The following is a 26294-nucleotide window of genomic DNA, read 5'->3' on the forward strand; positions in this document are numbered from 1 at the left end:
CGAGACCAGACATGTTCTTCAGACATTGTACCTATGTGGGATTTGCTTTTTGATACAATGACCTAAAATACTTCTTTCTCTAAAATGAATGAAAAACAGCTTTCCCCTACACCCCCAGTACGAAATCTACTGTCATTGTTCACGTGTCGCCATGTGTACCAATACCCGTCTGTACAACTGTCCGACCAGTCCATCATAGGTGCCATTGACAGGCAATCCCCAGGCTCCGATCTCTGGCTCTCTGAGAATGTAGCTGCAAGTAAAACATATCAGACAATACAAAAAATGTACTTTACAAACAATTTCAGCTCGATTTTAGGTATGGTTCTTTTTTAATGAAATACTATAATTTTTATCACTGCAGTAGAAACTGCGCGATCAATGCATCCTTGGGGAATGAGCTCAAATATGTTTTCTGTCATTGTTAAAAGGTGCGTATTGTTTTCTCTGAAACGATTTCAATGTCAATTGTTTTAATGATTTGCTAGAGATTTGTCTGGTACCAAAAACATTAACGGATTTCTCTGGACAAACTAAGCAGTGAGGTAGAGGGCAGAAGGAAATATATGTTGCAGCTTCTGCCATTCTCAAGGCAGTGCAGTGAAGATAACGGGAAAGCTCCCACTGTCTCCCTCCCTCACCCTCCCTGTCCTCCATCCCTCACTCTCTTCTCTCCTTCCTCCCTTACCCTCCCTCTCCTCCCTCCCTCCCTCCCTCACCCTCACTCTCCTCTCCCCTTCAACTCTCCCTCAAATGCTTCCAGTAAGAGGCGTGTCCCTATTCCACAAAATATAAATTCCGGATTAACACGAACTGGTCATCAATGCGTCTCGTGGATGCCGGGGTGGCCCATTGGTTCATTAGTCACGCCGTAGACTCGGGTTCGATTCCTCACACGTGTACCATGTGTCCACAGTCGTGATGTTGCTGGAATATTGCTAAAATCGGTGTAAAACTAGACTCAATCACACATAACTAAAGCTTGTACAATGTATATTGACAACTGTACCTGAAGTTGAGAGTCTCTGCTAATATGTTTAATATATCCACAGCATATCCTCTGTATACGGCAGTTCCATTAGACACGATCTTTTCAACATAACCTATTGACTGAAAAATATTTGACATCTTCTGTTATTTTCCTCTAACTATTACATCTGTGGTGACTTGTAATGATACGGTCAAAATTTACGAGTCTGACTACTTCATAATCAATGAATCAAAATCAAATATGGAGATATGACATGTTAATATATATTTGGTGGTTTAAAAAGATATGATCTGTTTCACCTTAACGATTCCAACAGAGAGCTTTCTCTTTTGATAGCCATAAATAGTGTCCGGGAAATAGCAGAATTCTTGTCTTTGTTCATGACACTGTCTTACTGGCAAGAATACGGAGCCTGTAGGCTGGCGGTGTAGGGTGAGGTACCGAACTGTGGCGCTCTGAAAGAAACTGGTGCATGTACACTTCACGTTCAACTGACAGTCTGTGTCTTCATTAGCGCCGCACTCGACAATATTCCAGCTACATGGCGGCTGTGTGTAAATAATCGAGTCTGGACCAGACAAACCAGTGATCAACAGAATAATGATCGATATACGTACTGGGATACCATGACAGATTGTGTTATCCAAGTAAGCGAGCCGGACCACCATTAGTTAGTCGCCTCTTATGACGAGTATGGAATGTAGAAAACCAATACAAACAAAGACCTTCACGGGTCTGCATTCAGCTGATTCAATCTGGAATTCAGCAATGTTCTAGTTATGTGTCGACCACCTATCTGGAATATTCGACAGTCCTGTTACTGATGTTACAGGCTACGTGAGCGAAGACGGACATCATTAGCACTGTGCTACATGAGCGAGGAACGGCATCATGAGCACTGAGCAACGTGGAAGAGGTACGACATCATGAGCACTGCGCTACGTAAGCGAGATACGACATCATGAGCGCTGAACTACGTGAGCGAGGTACGATATCATGAACACCTAGCTACGTGTGCGAGGTACCACATCATGAGCAATGAACTACGTGAGCGAGATATGACATCATGAGCGCTGAGCTACATGAACGAGGGACGACAGCATGAACACCTAGCTACGTGTGCGGGGAACGAGAACATGAATCCATACAATCAGCGAGCATTACCGCCTCATCCCAACTCCCCAACATTCAAGGATCAGTTCCAACCCTTTATATTCCCTTGCATCACACCTTGTCCTCCAGTGCAAGTATCAACGGCAGATATCAACGAGGGAAGGCTGGGCTACCTGGGGCACGATTTCTCACACAGGAACAACCTGATCGAACAATTTCTGTTGTCTCCCGACATTAGTTTGCAAAACCTACTGCTACAAACAACGTTGGAGTCAAACTCAGAATATAATTCCTGTACAAAATACATCGACATGTAACGATAGTAACGACACATATAATGTACAGCGTCAACGTTTGTATATTTGCGGGTTGGTCGGGACGAGGGTTGAGAATACGGACCGCGGCATCAATAGGGGCGGTGTTGTCGCCAAGTGGTACAGGTGTTCGCTCGTCACACCAATGACCCGTGTTCCATTTCTCACATGGGTACAACATGCGAAGCCCTTTTCTGGTGTCCCCCTCAGTTATGTGGCTGGACTATTTCTAAACGCGGCGTGAAACCATACTCATTCACTCATGAACTCAATCCAGCTCTACCAACGCTTTCTTTGGGCAACCAGTCGCTGAACTTGACAATCAATGCAAATCCTAACCTAGAATCACAAGAGATGACGATACAATCAGTTATAAACGTACAGTGCGCATCCGTACTGCCACGGCAATATTCGACATGCTCCCGACTGAATCTTGTAACTCTTGAATGTTGAGGTCTTCGACAAACAGTATCCATTTCGAGTGGTACTGGAAATCCGTCTTTCCCATGGATCTCCTGTCAACGTCTGCAACCTGGATATGGAATCACAACTAAAATGGCTCTGAATCACTTATACCTGTGGACGTCTATACTCTGAGGTACATTTTCCACTTAATCATAAAATGTGCAGCTGAGGGCGAATACCTAATTGACTGAACTCTTTGCGCAATGTGTGATTGGATGCGTGTATTGGTCATGCACTATCCTTATACTCGTTTGTCTAAGATTTTGTACCGTGTAATCATGAACGATTCATTATCAAAAGTCACACTGTGAACATGAAGCAAAGTGGCACTCCCTTAAAGAGGAAAGCATTGCAATAATGAAAGTCAAAGGTCACGATTGTTTGGCAGTATTTGCCTTAATGCAGGCGAGCATTGAAGAAACCAAATTATTCAAACATACTGAGGATGCTGACATAGAGATACAGTCACATATCCTTTACTTACTTAACCATTATGTCTTACTTGGGGGAATAAAGAAATCAATTATAAACCTAACATCATCCTAAATCAGCAATAACTGATCTCAGTGAACACGCAATCAAAGAAATTCATACAGAAGAAATGAACTGGATACAAACCGTATTCATCAACTGCGTAAGTCGCCTTTGTTCCATTGAAGCAACCACGTTGATGTGTGGGGACAGGGCGTTGTGTATTTCATACAGCGTTTTGAAGGCGTCGTTGACGCTAAGGTCGTACGTGATAGTTTGAATGTTGTCATTTAGTGGCCCAAGAACACCTGAAACTGATGTTAACGTTCTGAAGCAAGAAACGTTATCCTGGAATGAGCAATGTATCAGGTTGCTGATGAAAACAGGACGCATTCGGAGCTTCATCTGAGGGCCGATACAAAATATGTGCCACTACCACTGAGGTACAGTTTCCGTTGTTAGAAATACACATGACTGAATTTTAGCTTTTGCGGTGCTTTTAGCAATATTTCATTAATATCATGGCGACGGGAAACAGGAAATTGGGTTCACGTTTTGTACCCGTGTGGGAATCAAACCTGGGTGTTCTTCATGACGAACAAATGCTTTTACTACTAGGCTATTCCCATCCATCCACGTGGAGATGGTGACATAACATCAAAATCCGGAGAGAAAAAGAGGCTGTTCCTCTGTCCAGAAAAAGAAAAGACGAAACTAGGTAACAGTCTACCAAGGCACTCGTGTCTATATAACTGGCCAGGTCATCACAAATATACAAGTACTAGTTAGTCTTTGCAAGTCATATGAAAGGTCACGAGGGTAGTCTAGTAGTTGAAGCATTCGCCCGTAACACCGAATGCCTGGGTTCTATTCCCGACATGGGGTCAATCCTTATTTCTGGTGTCTCCTGCATCGACACTCAAAATCAGTTAATGACGATGAATGACATGTATTTTTCATCACAGATATCATACAGTGGATTCTTCTCAAAAAAGCAAACAGAATAACGTCCAAGCGGAACTCCAATTACCAGAACGGACTATATATGTTTCACAGTCTAAAGATGGATTTGGTCATATGCTGCAGACAATGCGAAACTAAAAAGTGAAAAAGGGTACATACCATTACTACTGTAGAGAATGACAAATTTGTCCCACCTTAGACGTCTAGCGAGGGGGTAAATGTCATCTCTAAAGATGTCTTCATATGCAGATCCCGTTCTGTTTTCCAAACCTTAAGGAGACATAAAATCATTTCGATCCGGTACACACAACGGGAAGAGCTCTTTGGTGAGGAAACTGTGGATACACTCTTAGCAAATAATACATTTAGAGAATGGGATGACCTTACGTGAATGGATATATGAATTTGTTGTTCATGTAGGTACTTTAAGGTTCAGACTGACATTAGGTAAGTATTTACGACTCGTTGTACAAATATCGTCAAAAAGGTGGAGCGGATCGTATGTTTGAACGACAAAGAAGCAAAAGAAATATTTGAACATGCACACTCTAAACGCCAAAGGAAATATTACCCTGCAAAATTTAAGGATTAAACATAACAACCATCAAAGATATGTTAGAATGTATTAGTTTTCAAGAACGCTTTTCAGCACGGCTTTATGCAAATCACGAACTGAATGTCCAAAAGAAAGGATGATACTGACATTCTGCTTAGAGACAAAGATAAAACATTATAAAGCCACCATTTTGCAGATAAAAAACAGGAAACAACTGCTGTGTAAGCTTGTAAAATATTCACTCCTAAGTTTCTGTCTTTAAAAACATTTTCTGCTGATTTGAAATAGTGAAAATAGTCAAAGCGTGTCTTTGATATTGTGAAAAATTGTTTAGGAATATCTATATCTTTGTTAACATTTTGATTGCATAGTAACATTATTTTTCAATTTCGTAGCAATATCGAATGCAAAACCGTAACAACATTCAAGCAGCATTTGCCTCGATTTCACGTCTAGAATGATTCTATAGGGTATAAAGAGAAACTAAAATGCATGATATGATACAAAAGTACGAGAAATATCCTGATGTGAAAGAAAGAGCCATTGGCATGGTTAAGATGGGGTCCGCTGCAATGCTGTTGCCAACGCCCTCGGATGCTCACGGCTATAAGCCTTAATCAGTGCTGCAGGCAGACTGACACCGTCGACATACCCAAGAAGTGGACGTCCACTTCAGCTGAAGATAAGTAACTCAGTCATTGAGGAAGGGGGGTAACGTTCCTTTTGACGTTTAGTGTATATATCCTTTATCTATATTGCAACTTCCGATATTCTCTGCGAACAGAATATGTTGTTGTTATCATTGCAATTTACGTAGAATTGAAGCGTCAAATAAATATAAGTATTCCCAGGCGTGTGACGCGTCAAAATCGTTTATTTTTCTTTCATTATGATTCAAACCGTGACGAGCAGTAACACGTCCCTGCAACACACTCTCGGGATCCGCCAATGCAAATATGATAACACAATCACATGCTCTTGACGGTGCTAGGCATGGTCAAACTTAGTAGTATACGTCAGCATAGAACTATAGCAAATACTTACCGTTTTGAAAATATTCTCCAAACACACTAAACGTTACTGTCATAAGGATGGCACAAAACCAAAGCACCCGTATCATCTTATATAGGAGTTATACAGAAAGTTCTCATGCCTGCCACAAGGGACTTTTTCAGTTCTCAATACGCTTTCAACAAACGAATACCCGACATCAAATCCCCGATGTCATTTGTGGCATAATCAGCATCATCGAGCACTATGCATTACCCTGAACGTCTAACTGACGTGTTCACATCAAACACAGCGGATGAAAGGGGTCATTAAGAGATTATTTAGAGAAAAGGATCCTGACTATTTACTGTGCTGTTACAGATCACTAACTGGGATCCTATATCAGGCCAGAGCCATCAGAAGGTACTAAACCCTTGCACTTTTCCACAATACTACTTTAATCAGTATCGATCAATCTATTATAGATGCGCTCTGTACCTGGTCTGACATGATGCATGTGGTGTACACAGTGTACAGTGTAAAGTAGAAATCCGCCTGGAATATAAGCTTCTGATTGTTTCACCCCCAGAACAAATGTGTTTAAACATTTATGCGTGTCGCATAATGTACATCTCATTTCTTCAGTGAACGAGCATGTCTAAGGTTGACACCTTAGTATGGATCACTTTCGCCAATATTAAAACAGTTTTTCACTAATTTACAACTATTTGGGGAAGGGCGATGGAGTAGCCTAGTGGTCAAAGCGTCGGCCCGCACACTGAAGATCCCGTTTAGACATATGGGTACTATATATAAAACCCATTTTGGTGTCCCCGACGTGATATTGTTAGATTGTTGGAATAGTACTAAAAGAGGCGTTGAACCTCACTCACTCACTCACTCACTCACTCACTCACTCACTCACTCACTCACCTGCATGCCCGAGGATTTGATGTCCTTGGTGTGGAGACACGTCCACAACACAATGCTGAATAAAGTAGGCTTTAATAACAAACAGTTTGCCTTCCTTGTCTCTGAATCTCAGTGATATTTTTCATGGCGGGGACTTCGAAATCCTGATACATCATTCGTAATGCGTGTAATTACCGCGTTATTTGTAGTCTGTTGCATTTACTATGCTGTGCTATGATGTATCAAACTATTTTAACATTCGTATCTCTGACCAATTAATCAAATTTTTAATTTGAGAGTTTTATCAAAACATGTTTTTGCCAATAGTACGTTTATCTTGTGTGAAACAAAAGTTGAATGAAAGTTGATCCTGCAATGAAAATTGATCCTGCAATGAAAGTTGATCCTGCAATGAAAGTTGCTCCTGCTCTTATCCAGAGACGAATTTCTCTCTTAAAACCAGAAAAAAAGTAGTGATAAACGTCGTAAAACTAAAGTCATTCACTCACTATAGGAGCAGCACTTACTCACTCACTCGTCATCATCATTGTGATGGACTGAATATTGGTACGGAAATGACAAGACATTTTCCTTGATGAATGTTCTCTTTCTATCAAATGCCAATATTTCTCTTCACAAAATTAATGTGATCTGGAGTATGATCTCAGTGTACACAGTAAATTGATAAAGTCAATATGTTTTCTGAAACACTGATAAAATATCATCTTGTTGACGTATTGTATGACGGTGTCTTGTGGCATATTTTTATGCAGAGCCTATTTTCAAGAATGGAAGGTTGTGTTGTATGTATGTCTCTCTCACACGTACTGACATCTTGAGGCGCCAACAAAGTTGCTCAGGATGTGCTCACAAACACCTCCTATCCCCCCCCACCCACCCACCCCCCCCCCCCCCCCCCGACTTCTGGATTTTTGTACTGACAGCATCAAATGCGGTCGACCTGAGTGAATTGACCTTTAGCCGTGGACGAAGAAAACTAGAGATAGATGTTGCTCCATTTAACAAAGTACATGCTGTTTCTCATACAAAGTGCATGCTGTTTCTCATACAAAGTGCATGCTGTTTCTCATACAAAGTAAATTTTGTTGCTCGCTCATACTCACTCACCCGCTCACTTTTATCTGACTACGTCTGTGACCTGTAGGTATCTGACTACGTCTGTGACCTGTGGCTTTCTGACTACGTCTGTGACCTGTAGGTATCTGACTATGTCTATGACCTGTAGGTATCTGACTACGTTTGTGACCTGTAGCTTTCTGACTACGTCAATGACCTGTAGCTTTCTGACTACGTTTGTGACCTGTAGCTTTCTGACTACATTTGTCACCTGTAGCTTTCTGACTACATTTGTGACCTGTAGCCTTCTGACTACGTCTGTGACCTGTAGATATCTGACTACGTCTATGACCTGTAGATATCTGACTTCGTCTGTGACCTGTAGCTTTCTGACTACGTTTGTGACCTGTAGGTATCTGACTACGTCTGTGACCTGTAGCTTTCTGACTACGTCTGTGACCTGTAAGTATCTGACTACGTTTGTGACCTGTAGCTTTCTGACAACGCCTGTGACCTGTGGCTTTCTGACTACGTCTGTGACCTGTAGCTTTCTGACTACGTCTGTGACCTGTAGCTTTCTGACAACGCCTGTGACCTGTGGCTTTCTGACTACGTCTGTGACCTGTAGATATCTGACTACGTCTGTGACCTGTAAGTATCTGACTACGTTTGTGACCTGTAGCTTTCTGACTACGTCTGTGACCTGTAGCTTTCTGACAACGCCTGTGACCTGTGGCTTTCTGACTACGTCTGTGACCTGTAGATATCTGACTACGTCTATGACCTGTAAGTATCTGACTACGTCTGTGACCTGTAGGTATCTGACTACGTCTGTGACCTGTGGCTTTCTGACTACGTCTGTGACCTGTAGGTATCTGACTACGTCTATGACCTGTAGGTATCTGACTACGTTTGTGACCTGTAGCTTTCTGACTACGTCTGTGACCTGTAGCTTTCTGACAACGCCTGTGACCTGTGGCTTTCTGACTACGTCTGTGACCTGTAGATATCTGACTACGTCTATGACCTGTAAGTATCTGACTACGTCTGTGACCTGTAGCTTTCTGACTACGTTTGTGACCTGTAGGTATCTGACTACGTCTGTGACCTGTAGCTTTCTGACTACATTTGTGACCTGTACCTTTCTGACTACCTCTGCGACCTGAATCTTTCTGACTACGTCTCTGTGGCAATAGTCACTGATCTGCAATGAAATCAACAAACATTCGGTGTGAACGCTTCCTTTTGGTTGCAATAATGGTTCTGATGTCGGAACAGCGACAGTTCCCCAACGTCCCATGGGCACTTCACCAATGTTCCTCTCGTGTTTTTTTCAGGGCGGTGGGGTAGTCTAGAGAATAGAGGTCGTCACGCTCAAGACCCAGGTGGAGGCCCTTGTGGGGAATCGGACCTGGGTCTTCAAGGGTACAATATGTGAAACACACATCTGGGGTCCCCGCCATGATACTGCTGGAATATTGGCAAAAAGGCGTAAAACTAAAGTCGCTCTCTCACTCCTATTTACCTACATGTGTGCAGTCATTTCAAGCCGATAACCGAGATATAAATGAAATATAAAACATTGATAAACACATATTAAGATGTTCAGGCGAACTTATACATTTGTTAAATGTTATTTGGTAAATAAAAAGCATGAAAGAAGTAGGGACGTATAGCGTGTGTACGTGGATGGGATCCAAAACAGACAGGGTCACAGATGATCTTCAGGAACACATGCTTGAGGTAAGAGACGACTAACGGGATCTCGCTGCTTCATGTAACTGCACCTGTACGTGTTTATTCACAAAATGAACAAAAAAATAATCCGAGGTTTATACTAAAACAATCTGGTGTGAAAACTAAATACACGAAAGAAAGAGCAAAGAATATACAATGACACTACAAACAGGATGGCAATGTGATATATAGACCAGAGTCCAGCAACACAATAACGATGGTAATATTCACATCTCTGTAATTGCCCATGAAGATCCGAGTTACAATTGATCTTCAGTCGGGTCAGTTAACGTGATTGGGCGGTCAGGCTCGCCGTCTTGCTTGACACATTCCATCGTATCCCAGTTGCGTAGATCAATGTTCATGTTGTTTATCAGCTGGAATATTGCTCAGTGCGGCGTTAAACAACATCCTGTCAACTCCTTAACTTCTTTTCATGAAGTAACGTAATATGACTCATACGCCATAAGGCCGGAATATTGCGTCTAGCAAAACTATAAATGTTATATTATTTGCGATAATACCACAACATATCCACACACGCACGTGCACACACTAGTGCTCATTTATTTCACTGTCCTTCGTCGACAGATTTTTAACACATGCATACATGTCATTTACATGGTAAATGTTCTCGTCACGATATGGCTGAGATATTGCCGATGTGACGTTAAATATTAACTCACTCACATGTGCTCATACACACACACTTACACCAGGTGAGTGGAGTTTAAATACATCAGATCTGAGTATATGGGTGTTGCGCCACATTTCTGTGTGTGTGTGTTAACCTCTCTGGCGTCTGTTTCTGAAATCATAAGAGACATTTGGCTATTACTACCCATATTAACATCGATTCTGAAACGTTAAAGTCACGTCATATATATAGTCTGTCGGATAACAATTAGTATTTAGTAACTATCAAAGAAAGAGTTCGATACTGATTTATGATATCCCCTGCTGGAATGTTGGTGAAAAAAGGCGGAAGAACACGCTCAAGAATGGGGAATTTCATCTGAACTGAAGAAGATATTTCTGTACTTGCAGTTTGGCATGGTCGGATGACGAGTTATGAAAGGTAATGTGGATTCTGTAGATGGAGATCCTCCAATCACCGCCGCAGCACACCTTGGAGTAACCTGCACATCTGATGTCACATTCACAGATGGACGTTTGGTTGTGTGAACTCTTGATTTCATTACCACAGTAGCATGATGAACCACTCTGCAAATGAAAAAGAAACAGATATTTACAGCATTGCCTCATTTTGAGGTATTGCATTGACACTCTCAATTATTATCGTTACAAATGCTCCGTGATGCCGAAGAATGAAATGTTTACCTGTTCATAACTAACTGATTAATGTAAACAGCATAACTACATGTACCTCTGTACCAAAATACGTGTAGTCGCGTTTGCGGCATCCAAGCAAGCATTTTTCATTTGTCATTCTGGTTTCTTTGTAAATGCCTGGAAGAACTCTATCAAATTGTGAACGTTCACGGAAACAGCCAATGAATGTGCCACGTTCTGCAAGAAAAATCCAAATGTCACTTAAAAAGGATTCATAATACGGGTGGTTCCTGTGGTTCCTGTGTGCATGTCATCCCATGATGGGGACTCTAGGCGTAGATATGTACAGTCCCCATCAAACCATGTAACCACGTGTCGAGCCAAGATTTCCGGAGATCTATTTTTCCCTCGAAAGGAATGCAGAAACGAAAGTTACAATAGTGAGTGAATGAGTTCAGTATTTTAGTATTTTGTTCCAGCTTCATCACGGCTGGGGACACATTGTACACATGTGGGGAATCGAACCCGGGTCTTTGGCGTGACGAGCAAGTGCTATAACCACTAGGCTACCCCAAAGTTTGCAATAACCAAGGTCATTAGAAAAAAACTCGTAAGCAGCAAACATGACAACGAAAACATATGTGTTAGTGAGTGTTCGGGTTCACACTGAAAACAATGAATCATTTGAGACGATTTTAACATGAAAACAAAAAAGCACGTTGCTGGTACCGCCTTTCGCCATCACTTTCAGAAGAGGTGTGCATGGGCATCTTTTCGCTGATGTTGACGCACCAGTTGGAGCATGTTCACCGCCTGCTCCTGTCAAAAACCAAAAACAAAAAAATGAGTTGTGTGAAATGCCGGAACCTATATACTGAGTTTGGTTTCATGTTTTGCTATATCGTGATACTGCAATACCCATACATATTTTGTCTATTAAGCTGACATGTTCGAAGGCACGACACACATGAATTGTCAACGGTTGCCATTTTATTCACAGTCTGACAACACGCAAAGATCCGGGTTAGAATTGGTCTTCAGCAACTAATGCTTGTCATAAGAGCTTGCTGACTTGGTTAAAACATATCATCGCTCGCAGACTTGGTTAACACATATCATCGTATCCCAGTTTTGAAGATCAAAGCTCATGATATTGATCCCTGGATTGTCTGATCCAGACTCGAGTACTTACAAACCACCGTTACATAGCTGGATAGAGTGAGTCAATGTGTTTTACGTCGTTTTTAGCAATATTCCAGCAATATCACCGCGGGGCCACCAGAAGTGGGCTTCACACATTGTACCCATATGGGGAATTACACCCTGGTCTTAGGTGTGACGACAGGACGTTGTAATCACTAGGTTACCCCCAGCCCCACCCATGACCCTAAATAGCAGGAATTTGCTGAGGCGATGTGAGTGTGAGAAAACTAAAAATCGCCTAAGAGAAGGACAGTAAACATCTAGATTAACAAAGTGAGTGAGTGCGTGGGAGAGTGAGAGAGTGAGTGAGTGAGCTTAGTTGTACCAGTGTTCCAGCTATATGGTAGAGGTCTGTAATTATCGAGTTTGGACCAGACAGTCCAGTGATCGACAGCAAGAACATCGATCTGCGCAACTGGGAACCGATGACATGTGCCAACCAAGCAAGCCTGACCACCCGATCCCGTTAGTCGCCTCTTACGACAAGCACAATCGCCTTTTATGGCAAGCATGGGTTGCTGAAGGCCTATTCTACCTCGGACATTCACGGGTCAGATTATCACAAATATCAATTGAACAAAACAAGTGATTAGATCTAAAACCTTTTAACTCTGCATGACATATATTTCTAATAGCCCCGTGAAACAACAAAGTAACATAATCTGTCTGTTCGTTTGCTGATCGTTGATTAACGCTGCACTAAATTTCATTATTTTATGACGACGAGATCGATGTGAGGACATTCGGATCTGAACTGGACAATGGAGCAAAAGACGCTATAAGCAACGACCCAGAGCATGCGAGGACATACGATGACGCGATTAAATATGCGAGTCTCACCAAGAAAATCAGGCCGTGAAACCTAAAACCCGTGAAGATCCGGGTTAGAATTGGCCATAAGCAGACACATCTTTGATATTCTACAGGGTATACGTTCCGATAAATCTCCACTCATACCGCGGATGCATTTACGATGATTGTATTATCTCCCCTTGGTGGCTCCGCCATGTCACAGTAGCCGATCACATGAGCCGTTACAACCGAGCTCGCCAGTGTCAACTAAAGTGGCGGACGCAGCCAAAATGGTTTGCCAGCTGTCGACTTAGATTTTGTGGAAGGCAAATCAAACTGACAAATTGACGGGTTTGAAACATTCAAACATATATGCAAGAACTCCTCCTACGTCTTTCGGGGAACCTCTACAGTGAGTTATACAAGGTATAACCCTCAAAGGGGGGTAATACTGTTATCGAGCGTAGATACATCCAGCGTATCACAAGTGGAGATTTATGCTGAAGGTTGCACACACTAGACACAGCAACCCATGCGTCTCGTAAAAGGCGACTGGCGGTCATCATATTACGGTTGCGTGGATCGAGGATCATGCTGTTGCTCACTGGATTGTCTGGTCCAGATTGGATTAATTACAGACCGACGCCAAATAGCTAGAATATTGCTGTGTGCGACGTTAAACAACAAACAAAACTAACGAGTGGGCTTGAACCTTTTTGTGTTGCCACTATTAACCAATACAAAGTAACTGTAAGACACACATGAGTACGTTCAGTAGAGCCAAGGTTACATATTGATTCCGATAGTCATCACAGAGTCCATGCAAAACATATCCTGCCCGTACCACACTATGACATGTGAGGTGTTAATATTACTGGTGAACAGAAACTAAATACGATGAGGTAAGGCAAATTCGACGTCAGCAAAGCACATGCTGCCCACTGAAATTGAAAGTGACATATTATCAAGATAGGTAATTCGGCAGAAAATGGAATTCAAGTTAAACTACAACCAGTAATGGCCCCAACTTAGTCACGAGGACCACCACACCACACCACACCACACCACACCACACCACACCACACCACACCACACCACACACTGGCCAAGCCTGAATCCGCCCCCTCTCCTCTAGCCCCCACTCTACCCTAAATCGACAAGATCTCCGATCAAATCAGCAGACCACAAAAGCGCCAAGCAGGAATTTACACCATCCCCGACTAGCTTTCCATTCTTCAGGGCCATCCTCAAAGCCATTGGTTGTAACCCACCCACAATAAAGCAACGCCCAAAATGAGTGACCTGCAAGATTATTTGTGAATGTAGTGATTCCTATATATACTGACCCGCAAAAAAGAAACGTCTGCATACCAAAAATGTTGCCACATTTTTCAGCTTAATTTTAATTATTTTTCCTCTTTTCATATGTTAGCTAGACGTGGTTCGTAGCCATTGTTCAAGAAAGTTTGGTTTCAAATTCTGTATTTAATACAAAAATAACATGTCGTCAAAACGCAGTTACTAAAGTAATGAAGGGACGAGGTTTTTGTGCGTATTTCATGAAAATAACATTGAACGTGCATCCCGAGGTTTCGTCCTTTTAAGAAGAGCCACCGAACATGCCCCGAATCATTCAGTGTTCGACAGTAGTGACATGCCACGATTATCAAGGGAACAGAAGGACAGTACGACAGTACGACAGTACGCCGTATTTGGGCGGGCATTGTCCTGTTGGAATGTTAACCCAGTCCATGACATTGCAGAAAAGGATTTGCCACAGGTCGAAGAATCTGATCCCTGTAGCCCACGCCAGTTAAATTGCCCTAAACAGTCACCAAAGGATTTCTATGGCGTGCTGTTATTACACCCCAAATCATCACGGAGCTACTATCAAAGCGATTCCTCTCCAAGACACAGGCCTGTATATTACGTTCTCGAACGCGTCTATAGGCACGTTGACGTCCATCACTATGGGAATGTTAAGACTTGAACTCATTTCTCCACCACTACCAGGGTCTGTGGACATGCCTTCGGCACCATATTCGGCGAGCTTGTCGATGATGTTGTGTCAGGATAGGTCGTATGGCGGGATGTCGTGGTCTGATCTGGTGATGAACTAAACGTTGTCGAACTGTGTTTGGGTCAATACGGCGAAGTCCTGGGAGGGCAGTCATCACTGCAGTCTGAAACCTGTGGCGAAAATGGGTCACCCTTAGCCATCTGTCCTGTCTTGGCGTTGTTACACGCGGGCGTCCAGAACGTGGCCGATCGGTGACGTCATTTGTGTTCTGGTAGCGTCTCACAAGTGCAGAAATGGTGTTTAGGTGGCAGTGGAAATGTGCAGCCACTTTGTCGTTGAGACATTCCCCCACGGACCATCCCAACTGCCTCATGACGTTGTGCATAGCCTTAGCATGCTATGCGTCGTTTAAAATTTTGAACGATCGCAAAGGCAGGGGTTGAGCTTTCGAAAGAGACAGTATTGTCTGGTATTCATTTGCTCTGTTTCTCTTTCCCAGGAATGCAAGTGCAACAACGTATTTCACGTCTCAAGGACGAAACCAGTGACGTCGCGGAACGTGGTACATGCATGCATGATCTCCCCCCAAATCAACATACAAGAACCTGTATCCAGCATCTTCATAGGCCACCAGTACAATGCTGTGGAAGTCCTTACAATTGTAATAGAGTGATGCAGCTCTAGGTGACTTCTTCATAGCATGTACTTGCCATCCACACATCCCAGACAGTAGTGGCAGCTCTGCAACTGGTACCTTCAGCAACCTCCTTCCACTCCTGTCACGAATCTCACAAGTACACACCCAAAGAGGTACGAAGCAGTAAGACTCAGACTCAGCTACGAGTGTCGACAAATTGGGTATATAAGGGGATTAACATTGAGTTCAGGTCATTATCTGCTGACAATTGTGTCACGAAATCCACAAATCAGCAACATGTCAAGAAATGATGCAGACAAGGACAAAGGGATAAAGAAGAGACCCCACCCCACCCCCGCAACCCCTTTGGATCAGCCTATCTTCTAGTATTGCAAGTAAAGTATGACTTACCATTCCTAGTAAAGAAATAGGTATCAGATCTGTTGTATGTTTTCGTGGTTTTTGTTCGTCTTCCATGCCCTGCTCTGTACATGCCGCAGGATTTTGTGGAATGCTTGTACTCGGTTGCTAGGCAAACCGGTGCTTGACTACACGCCACAACACACTGCAGAAGAGAAACAACATGTACTTTGTTAAATGGAGCAACATCTACTTCTAAATCTTTTCGTCCACGGCTAAAGGTCAGTTCACTCAGGCCCACCGCTTCTGATGGAGTCAGCAACAGAATCAGCCAGGAGGTGGGGAGGATAGGATGTGTTCGTGAGCACATCCTGAACAACTGTGTTGGTGTTTCAAGATGTCCGTACGTGTGAGAGAGACAGATATACAATACAACCTTCCATTCCTGCAAATAGACTCAACATAAAAAAATGCTACAAGACACCGTCATACAATATGTCAACAAAATGATATTTTATCACTGTATCAATTTACTGTGTGCACTGAGCGTACACTCCTGATGACATTAATTTTGTACTAAGAGGAATATTGGCATCTGATAGAAAGAGAACATTCATCAAGGCAAATGTCTTGCCATTTGCTTACCAATTTGCAGTCCATCACGACAGTCTTCATGACAAGCATGATGATGACGAGTCAGTGAGTAAATGTTGTTTTAGGCCGCACCAGCATCCTATATATATATATATAAAACATATGTCATATTTGTCATATTTGGGATTTCACTTTCTCAGTAAAGTACAAATTCTAGCCACCACAACTTCCCGCTGAGCGGGTTAGGCGGCTGACTTTGTGTGCTGGCGATTAGGTGCCTGACTCTGAGGGTGCGGGTTCGAATCCCGGATGGGACTCAACCAAAGAGAAGTACTAGAATTTGTACTTTACTGAGAAAGTGAAATCCCAAATATGACATATGTTGCATTTGACTACTTTCTAAAATGGCATCGTGTAATTATATATATATATATATATATATATATATATATATATATATATATATATATATATATATATATATATCAGCAATAACATTTCAGCAATAACAAGACGGGGTACACCAGATGTGAGCTTCACATATTGTACCCATGTGGGCAATCGAGCCCAGGCCTTTGGCGTGACGAGCTAGGCTTTATGCAATAAATAACCTGAAGCGAATTAGTCACTCGTTCGTTTCCTGATATACTATTTTTTTCTGGTTTTAAGAGAGACAGGGTCAACTTTGACTGCCCAACTTTTGTTTCACACAAGACAAACGTACTATTGGAAAAACAAGTTTTAATAAATATAACCCTCTCATTAATTCTTTGATTTATTGGTCAGAGATACGAATGTTAAAGTAGTTTGATAGATCACAGCACAGCATAGTAAATGCAACAGACTACAAACAACGCGGTAATTACACGCATTACGAATACTGTATCAGGATTTCGAAGTCCCCGCCATGAAAAATATCACTGAGATTCAGAGACAAGGAAGGCAAAGTGTTTGTTATTAAAGTCTACTTGATTCAGCATTGTGTTGTGGACGTGTCTCCACACCAGTGAGTGAGTGAGTGAGTGAGTGAGTGAGTGAGTGAGTGAGTGAGTGAGTGAGTGAGTGAGTGAGTGAGTGAGTGAGTGAGAGAGTGAGTGAGTGAGTGAGTGAGTGAGTGAGTGAGTGAGTGAGTGAGTGAGGTTCAACGCCGCATTTAGCATTATTCCAACAACCTAACAATATCACGGCGGGGACACCAAAATGGGTTTTACACATGGTACCCATAGGTCTCAACGGGATCTTCAGTGTGCGGGCCGACGCTTTGACCACTAGGCTACTCCATCGCCCTTCCCCAAATAGTTGTAAATTAGTGAAAAACTGTTTTAATATTGGCGAAAGTGATCCATACTAAGGTGTCAACCTTAGACATGCTCGTTCACTGAAGAAATGAGATGTACATTATGCGACACGCATGTAAATGTTTAAACACATTTGTTCTGGGGGTGAAATAATCAGAAGCTTATATTCCAGGCGGATTTCTAGTTTACACTGTACACTGTGTACACCACATGCATCATGTCAGACCAGGTACAGTGCGCATCTATAATAGAGTGATCGATACTGATTAAAGTAGTATTGTGGAATAGTGCTCGGGTTTAGTACCTTCTGATGGCTCTGGCCTGATAAAGGGTCCCAGCTAGTGATCTGTGACACAGTAAATAGTCAGGATCCTTTTCTCTTAATAATCTCTTAATGACCCCTTTCATCCGCTGTGTTTGATGCGATCACGTCAGTCACACGTTCAGGCTAATGAATAGTGCTCGATGATGATGATAAACGGTAAGTAGTTGATGTAGTTCAATTTTTCAGATCAGTTTTATGTGTGATAGAAACATACAAGAAGCCCCATCAAAGGTCCGAGTGTACATAGTTTGGAATCATCATCATCAGCAGCAGCAGCAGCAGCAGCAGCAGCAGCAGCATCACGATCATCATCATAGTCGTCGTCCTCGTCCTCGTCCTCGTCGTCTTCGTCGTCGATATTACATCAAGCTCGTCATCATTAACATCATCTTCATCATAACCGTCATCACCATCGCTTTTACCATCATCACCAATCATCATTGCAATTAGCATCGCCATTACATCATCATAATCGTCGTCATTACCAAGATCATAATTATCATCATCATCATCATCATCATCATCATCACCATAACCGATATCATCGTCATTACATTCATCATCGTCATCAGCATCAGCATCAGCACCAGCATCAACATCGCCGTCGTCGTCGGCATCAACGTCATCTTCGTCGTTACTATCATGATCATCGTCATTGCATCATCACCTCACCTCCATCTTCAACGTCATGGCCGCGATCGTCACTGCCACCATCAACCTCGTCGTAATTACCATTATTATCAACATCATTGCCATCCTCATCACCATCATCGTCGTCGTCGTCGTTACCATCATCATCATAATCACATCATCATCGTCGTCGTCATTACAATTGTCATCGTCGTCATCCCTACCCTATCATAGCCGTCATTACCATAATCATTATCATCGTCATTACTATCTTCATCGTCGTCATTATCACCATCATCATCGTCGTTGTCGTCATCATCTGTTCGTTTTGATTGATGTCAGATGTCAGAATCGTCGTACCGCACAATCACCATAAGATGCCGTTGGCCATGCCTAGCACCGTCAAGAGCATGTGATTGTGTTATCATATTTGCATAGGCGGATCCCGAGAGTGTGTTGCAGTGGAGTGTTACTGCTCGTCACGGTTTGAATCATAATGCAAGAAAAATAAACGATTTTGACGCGTCACACTCCTGGGAATACTTATATTTATTTGACGCTTCAATTCTACGTAAATTGCAATGATAACAACAACATATTCTGTTCGCAGAGAATATCGGAAGTTGCAATGTTGGTAAAGGATATATACACTAAACGTCAAAATGAACGTTACGCTCCTTCCTCAATGACTTAGTTACTTATCTTCAGCTGAAGTGGATGTCCACTTCTTGGTCTGTCAACGGTGTCAGTTTGCATTTTAGGTTCTCTCTACCCTATAGAATCATTCTATTGAAATCGATGCAAATACTGCTTGAATATTGCTGCGGCTATGGCTAAGAAAATGAAAAATAATGTTACTATGCAAGCAAATATTAACAAAGATATAGATATTCCTAAAGAATTTTTCACAATATCAAGGACACGTTTTGCTTATTTTCACTATTTCAAATCAGCCGAAAATGTTTTAAAAGGCAGAGATCTTAGGAGTGAATATTTTACAAACTTACACAGCAGTTGTTTCTTGTTTTTATAACTGCAAAATGGTGGATGCCCAGCCACCCCTCGTTGGTATCTGACGTTGATACTTACACTGGAGGACATGGTGTGATGCAAGTGAATATCCGGGTTGGAACTGATCCTTGCATTTTGAACGCTGCGATGAGGCGGCGACGTTCTCTGACTGTGTGGATTCATGTTCTCGTTCCTCGCACACGTAGCTAGGTGTTCCTGTTGTCATTACTCGCCCATGTAGCTCAGTGCTCATGGTGTGGTACCTCGCTCACGTAGATGAGTGCTCATGATGTGGTACCTCGCTCACATAGCTCAGTACTCATGATGTGGTACCTCGCCCACGTAGCTCATTGTCGCTCATGTATGTCAGTTACAGGATTGTCGAATATTCCAAACAGGCGGTCGACACATAACTGAAACAATGCTGAATTCCAGATTGAATCAGCTGAATGCAGACCCGTGAAGGTCTTTGTTTGAATTGGTTTTCAGCACCCCATACCTGTCGTAAGAGGCGACTAACGGGATTTGGTGGTCCGGCTCGCTTACTTGGATAACACAATCTGTCATGGTATCCCAAATGCGTATATCGATCATTATTCTGTTGATCACTGGTTTGTCTGGTCCAGACTCGATTATTTACACACAGCCGCCATGTAGCTGGTATTAACTCTGTGCATCAACCCACTTTGTTGTAACAACATTCTACTGGTTTCCAGTCTCTGATACCATACTCCTTATTGACGTCTGGATTCCCATCCGTTTGTGTACATCAGCCCTATCAGCTGCATGAAGAACTCACTTTCTTCTCATTTATTGTAAAAACAATTCATGTATATATTCACTCCATAAATTTAATACCATTTGCTTGACAACGACGTTAGTATCTATATCGAAACGTCGCACTCACTGAATAAAAGATGTTTTATATCCATAAATCATCGTCCTCACTCTTTATTTTATCAATGTTTGAGAAAACATATTAACTGTGTCCGTTTACTGTATACACTGAGTAGGGATTATTTCATGATACATGTCATCAATGCTTCAAGATTTCTCCAGATGACATTAATTTTGTGCTAAGAGGAATATTGGCATTTGATAGATGGAGAACATTCATCAAGGCAATAGTCATGCCATTTCCTTACCCATTTCCGGCCCATCAATACAGTCTTCATGACAAAAATGATGATGACGGGTGAATGAGTAAATATTGCTTTAAGCCGCACCACCATCCTATAGTGAGTGAATGAATTTACGCTTCTTTTAGCTATTTTCCAGCAATAACCAATCTGAGGCCACCGGAAATGGGCGTCATACTCTGTACTAATGAAGGGATTTAAACTACAACCAAACCTGAATCAAACCTGCTATGCAGCTGCCCTCAGTATGTTCTAAAACCTGTGACCTGAAATGTTTGGCTGTCCCAATTCTCTGCATCACCCCCCAACCCCAGACGTAACAAATGGTAAACTGTGTCAATATCTTAATGATATTATGCTAAACAGCTATTTCTAGTTTTAGGACATACATTCTGCTAAAATCTCACAGATTTCATGTGATGTTTTGATTATGATGAGTGTATCATTGATTATTATTATTATACATTTATTACTTCACGAGTCTGATTGCAAGTCGTCGGGACCCGTGAAGGTGCCGGGGTAGAATAGGCTTTCAGCAACCCATGCTTGCCATAAAAAGCGACTATGCTTGTCGTAAGAGGCGACTAATGGGATCGGGTGGTCAGACTCGCTGACTGGATGACACATCGGTTCCCAATTGTGCAGATCGATGCTCATGTTGTTGGTCACTAGATTGTCTGGTCCAGATTCGATTATTTACAGACCCCCGCCATATAGTTGGAATATTGCTGAGTGCGGCGTAAAACTAAACTCACTCACTCACTGCAAGTCGTCGGTATGCTTTTGTAACACTGACTGTAACACCGGTATTGCACAGGTCTAACCCAGCATTGCTCCGGTTTACTTAATGGGTAACCTAGTATTGCATAGGTTTACATAGTGTCTAACCATGTATTGCATAGATTTACTGTGTTATCCAGTTTGTTGGGCTTGCATAGTTTTAACGTAGTTTGGTGCAGCTTGGCCGTTGTTGTGAATGTGTAAAATGAACCATCTTTCACCACGTATGCTAATGTTATCATATAATATCAAGAAAGTTGAAGCCGATGTAAACAATAATGGTTGTAAACAATTTTCTTTAAGTTTAATTTACGTCATATATATGTAGATCGCATCATGGAAAGGTTTCTATTACTTTCTCTTTGAGACAACCGTGGAGTGTTTCGTGAAAAGTATTCAAATAATCACCCTAAAGTCAAACTAACTCGGAAGCATCGCCGAATACCTGGGGTTGGATGCCGAGGTACCCCGGTGATTCGTTGGGGAACAAGAATCGCTCCACGGATTACAACAAGGCTACCGCCAGATGGCGCATACAACAAGGTTCCCGCCATTCCATCTGGTTACGTTAAATGACCAGATTTCGGGGATACAGAACAACAGCCTAAAAACAGTTCGTTTGTGCTTTTATTTCCAGCAGTGCTTAAGTTGCTCATGATGTTAATCACATTACAAAACATTTCCTGTTTTCTGTATGACAGCGAAATACTATGCTTGCCAAAAATATATCAATATAATGTTGTTTAAAACAGTCGGCTGCTACGCTATGTTCTACCTGGATAATTATCAAACATTATCTTGGAACCCGCCTCGGAACTCGGATAACGAATAGTGAGTGAGTGAGTGAGATAGTATTTAGCGTCACATCGACAATGTAGCAGGCATATTGAGATGGAAACAATTTTACTTATATCAATATCTGTCATGGACGGACAGTAAAAATACTAGTAAAGTAAATGGGAAGGGAGACAACTCGCGCTTTGAGTCATTCGTCACCACTGGTCTCGTGCCATGACCTCCAAGCAGACGTTATACGGCTTGTGTCGGAATAACCCGAATCTGTTACCAATGGTTTAGAGTTGACAGGCCAATATGTCCTTTGTTTTACGTTTTAGAAACATAAAAACACATTTCTATTGTAATGAATCCTGCTAAAGGCAATAACTGCGATAATCACAACTACAATGGACCTGGCTAGAGTAAGAATAGTATCAGCTAATTGCAGAGGGTTAGCAGAACGAAATACACGTAAAAGACAAAAGATCATGAGGATATGGAAAAGAACAACATATTCAATTATCTGCCTCCAAGATATACACATTTCAGAAAAAGACACAGGTATTATGAAAAATGAGTGGGGGTTAAATTGCATCATTGCCCCATTTAAAATTATTTCAAGGGGTGTAGCATGCTTTTTAATAACAATATTGAAACGTAGGAGCGCGGTGGGCGAGCTGTCTAAGGCGCCAGGCTACTAATCCACTGAGCTTAGAGGTGCCGGGATCGAGCCCACCTGTGGCCGGGTGTAAAAAAACCTTGGAGTCAACTTTGTGTGCAGACTCTTTCAGTGTTGTCACAACCCCTAGTGTACAGTTCACAACCCCGTGCAATCAAAACAATCCATCAATCCGTTGGCAGATGATCAGATGGTGGCCACATGAATACGTGCAAAAACCTAGTGGCGGGTACAGCAACGTGCAGTATACTTGGACAAAGTACTTTGTCTGTCTGCCCCAGTCCACCCAGCTGTGAATGGGTACCTCGTACGTATGGGAAAGCCCCATTAACTCGTTGCGCCTGGTACACTGCCAGAGGTGTATGATTCCTCAGCGAGTTGAGATTGAAAATACTATGAGCCGTTGTGATGAACATCCGACGATCGAGAGAAAAACAAAGCGCCCTTGTGCAGTTGAACTAACTGGATATCGGCGCTATACAAATATCGAATCGTAAATCAAGATACATAAATCTCTAACTGATGAAAATGCAATTTCATAATAACTGAAATTACAATGGATGGGCTGAATATTACCCTAACTAACATGTATGTATTATCCGAAATAACCTGTATGGCCCAAATAAGGAACCGAACTTTTATACTAAATTATTCGATTGTGGAATTCGGAAATGAGTGAAATATTATCTGTAGGGACTGGAATCTGGTGCTTAACCCCTCAACAGATCTTGAAACAAGAACATAAAAAAAACAATACAAGAAATGTTGTTCTGAAAAAAATTTGAGGAATTACAGGAAATAGATCTCTTAGATGTTTGGAGAGAACATAACAGTGGGTATAACAAATATACGTAGCGGAAAAGAAACCCTAAACAGCAAGCAAGACATGATATTTTTCTTAGTTTCTCAAGACCTGGTTAATATATCTCACGAAACCGATATAGTCCCTGGCTATAAATCAGACCAATTCTCCAATTATATTGTCACTTTGGAATAAACTAAGTAATGACAGAGGCCGTGGCTACTGGAAATTCAATACCTCACTCCCACAGAATGAAGAATACATTAGAATTGTCAAAAATACATTACCTGATACTGTGCTGGAATATGCAACAAATAGAGATAATGAAAATGAAATGATCAACCTTATTAAAAACGGTATGCAGGAATTGACAATATCTGACTTCTTATTTCTCGAAGCTTTGTTAATGAATGTAAGAGGAAAAACAATTTCATTTTCCACATACCTCAGGGAAATATATAGAAAACAACAGAAAAGATATTGAATAAACAATACAAACGTTAAAAAAATATAGGAAGCGACTTTAGCAATCTAAGTGAAAAATATTTAGAAGAAATAGCTACCTAGAAAAAAAAACTTTTGGAACAAATCAAAGAGGAATATGTAAGAAGAATTCCATTTCTAAGAGGAACTAAATGGTATGAAGAAGGAGGAAAACCAACCAGCTATTTCTGTCTCTTCGAAAACAGAAATTTCACTAGTAAACGTACAGACAGTGTTATGAAAGATAACGGCGATTTGATTACAGATGGTAATAGTATTTTAGATGAACTGAAACAATTTAAAGTAATTTGTAATTTGTATTTAAAGATAATCATGATGAGGATGAAAATGATATAGATTTAAGATCTATTAACATTCCACAGATAACAAGGAAAGACTAGGAGGGTTCAGAAAAAGAGACTACCCTAGAAGAAATTAATAAAGCTGTTCTTTCCATGAAGAATGATAAAAGTCCAGGAATCGATGGCTATCCCATTGAATTCTTTAAGTTCTTTTGGAGAGATCTAAGCCCATGGGTTTACAGATTTATAAGAGAAACATTTTAAAACAATGAATTAACTATCACAATGAACAGGGAATGGTAACTTGTTTGCCTGAACCAAATAGGGACAGAAAATTTCTAAAACACTGGCGACCTCCTAATTACTAAAATTCAAAATAATAAGCAATAAGCAGACAGGATTAAATCAACATTAGATACAATTGTACATGAGATGCAAACATGGTTTATGCCTGGAACATGCATGAGTGAAAATACAAGACTTCTGTATGATATTGTCTTTGAAACAAGAAGGATGAATAAGTCTGGCTTATTATTACTTATCGAATTTTTAAAAGGCCTTATACACTATCTCAAAACCGTTTATATACAGGTTATGAAAGCGTTTGGATTTGGACTCAATATTATCAAATGGATATATGTCCTGACTGGTAATAATACAGCAACGGTGATACAAAACGGCCACATCTCTTCCTTTTAACAATAGGAACGGGGATGTAGACAAGGAGATCCGGTGTCGCCTTATTTATTTATCCTTGCAGTTGAAATTTTAGGCATTATGATAAGGTCGAATCTCGACGTAAAGGGTATAACACTTAATGATATAGAACAGAAACCTGGACAATATACTAATGAAAACAAAACTATATCTAGATGGTTGCGAATCAAGCCTCAAGGTTGCAAGTGAAACACTGAATAAATTTCATCACATGTACTTAAAGAGATTTGAAATAGCATAGACAGAACAGAAGCCATCTGGATAGGCTAAATTTGCTGGTAGAAATATAACTTTAGCCAGTGCCTTTTATCTTGACTGGCGCAGTGGTGATTCTGAAATTTAGGAATAACACGGAATGTTTCTCTTGAAGATCAATACAAAAAACCGCCTAGAGCATATCAATAGACTGCTCACCAGTTGGCGGAATAGTTAAAATGATAAGATTAAGAGGTAGATTAAAAGAAGGTATCACTTGAACCTACGAGGATGGAGGCCTCATAATGGTTGACATTGAATGTTTCATCAATGCTTTGAAATTGTCATCAGTGAAATGCCACCAAATGATGGTTCATTGACTATGGTTAAATCATGTCTCTAAATCTTCATACATGATATAATATTGGTTTGATTGCGTCATCCATTATGTCAGAGATATGTCTAATGAAAAGTGTCTTCTTAGCTTTAACAACTCTCTTTTTAAGTCAATTTAACATTTATAATGTATGCCAAGATATGATCTCAAATGTTAAAGGTTCAAGGGTATTTTATGATAAATTCATGGAGAAAAAAACAATACCCTTAAAGTACTAGAATACTGTCTTTCAACATTATATAATTTGGTGAGATGTATTCAAACAGTACAG

At 41.3% G+C, this 26294-nt stretch overlaps 1 protein-coding gene across 1 annotated transcript; it reads right to left on the reverse strand.

The window, feature by feature from the left end:
• Window positions 1–8061: 8061 nt before the first annotated feature.
• LOC137298870 (pre-mRNA-splicing factor 38B-like) lies at window positions 8062–14903 on the reverse strand. Its single transcript, XM_067831255.1, has 4 exons — window positions 14808–14903; window positions 11675–11701; window positions 10631–10813; window positions 8062–9036 (listed from the first exon to the last, which is right to left on the reverse strand). Exons 1-4 carry the CDS (start codon window positions 14901–14903, stop codon window positions 8062–8064), a joined length of 1281 nt encoding a protein of 426 aa, XP_067687356.1.
• Window positions 14904–26294: the final 11391 nt, after the last annotated feature.

Source organism: Haliotis asinina, chromosome 1 (assembly GCF_037392515.1).
Source record: "Haliotis asinina isolate JCU_RB_2024 chromosome 1, JCU_Hal_asi_v2, whole genome shotgun sequence".
Classification (NCBI taxonomy): domain Eukaryota; kingdom Metazoa; phylum Mollusca; class Gastropoda; order Lepetellida; family Haliotidae; genus Haliotis; species Haliotis asinina.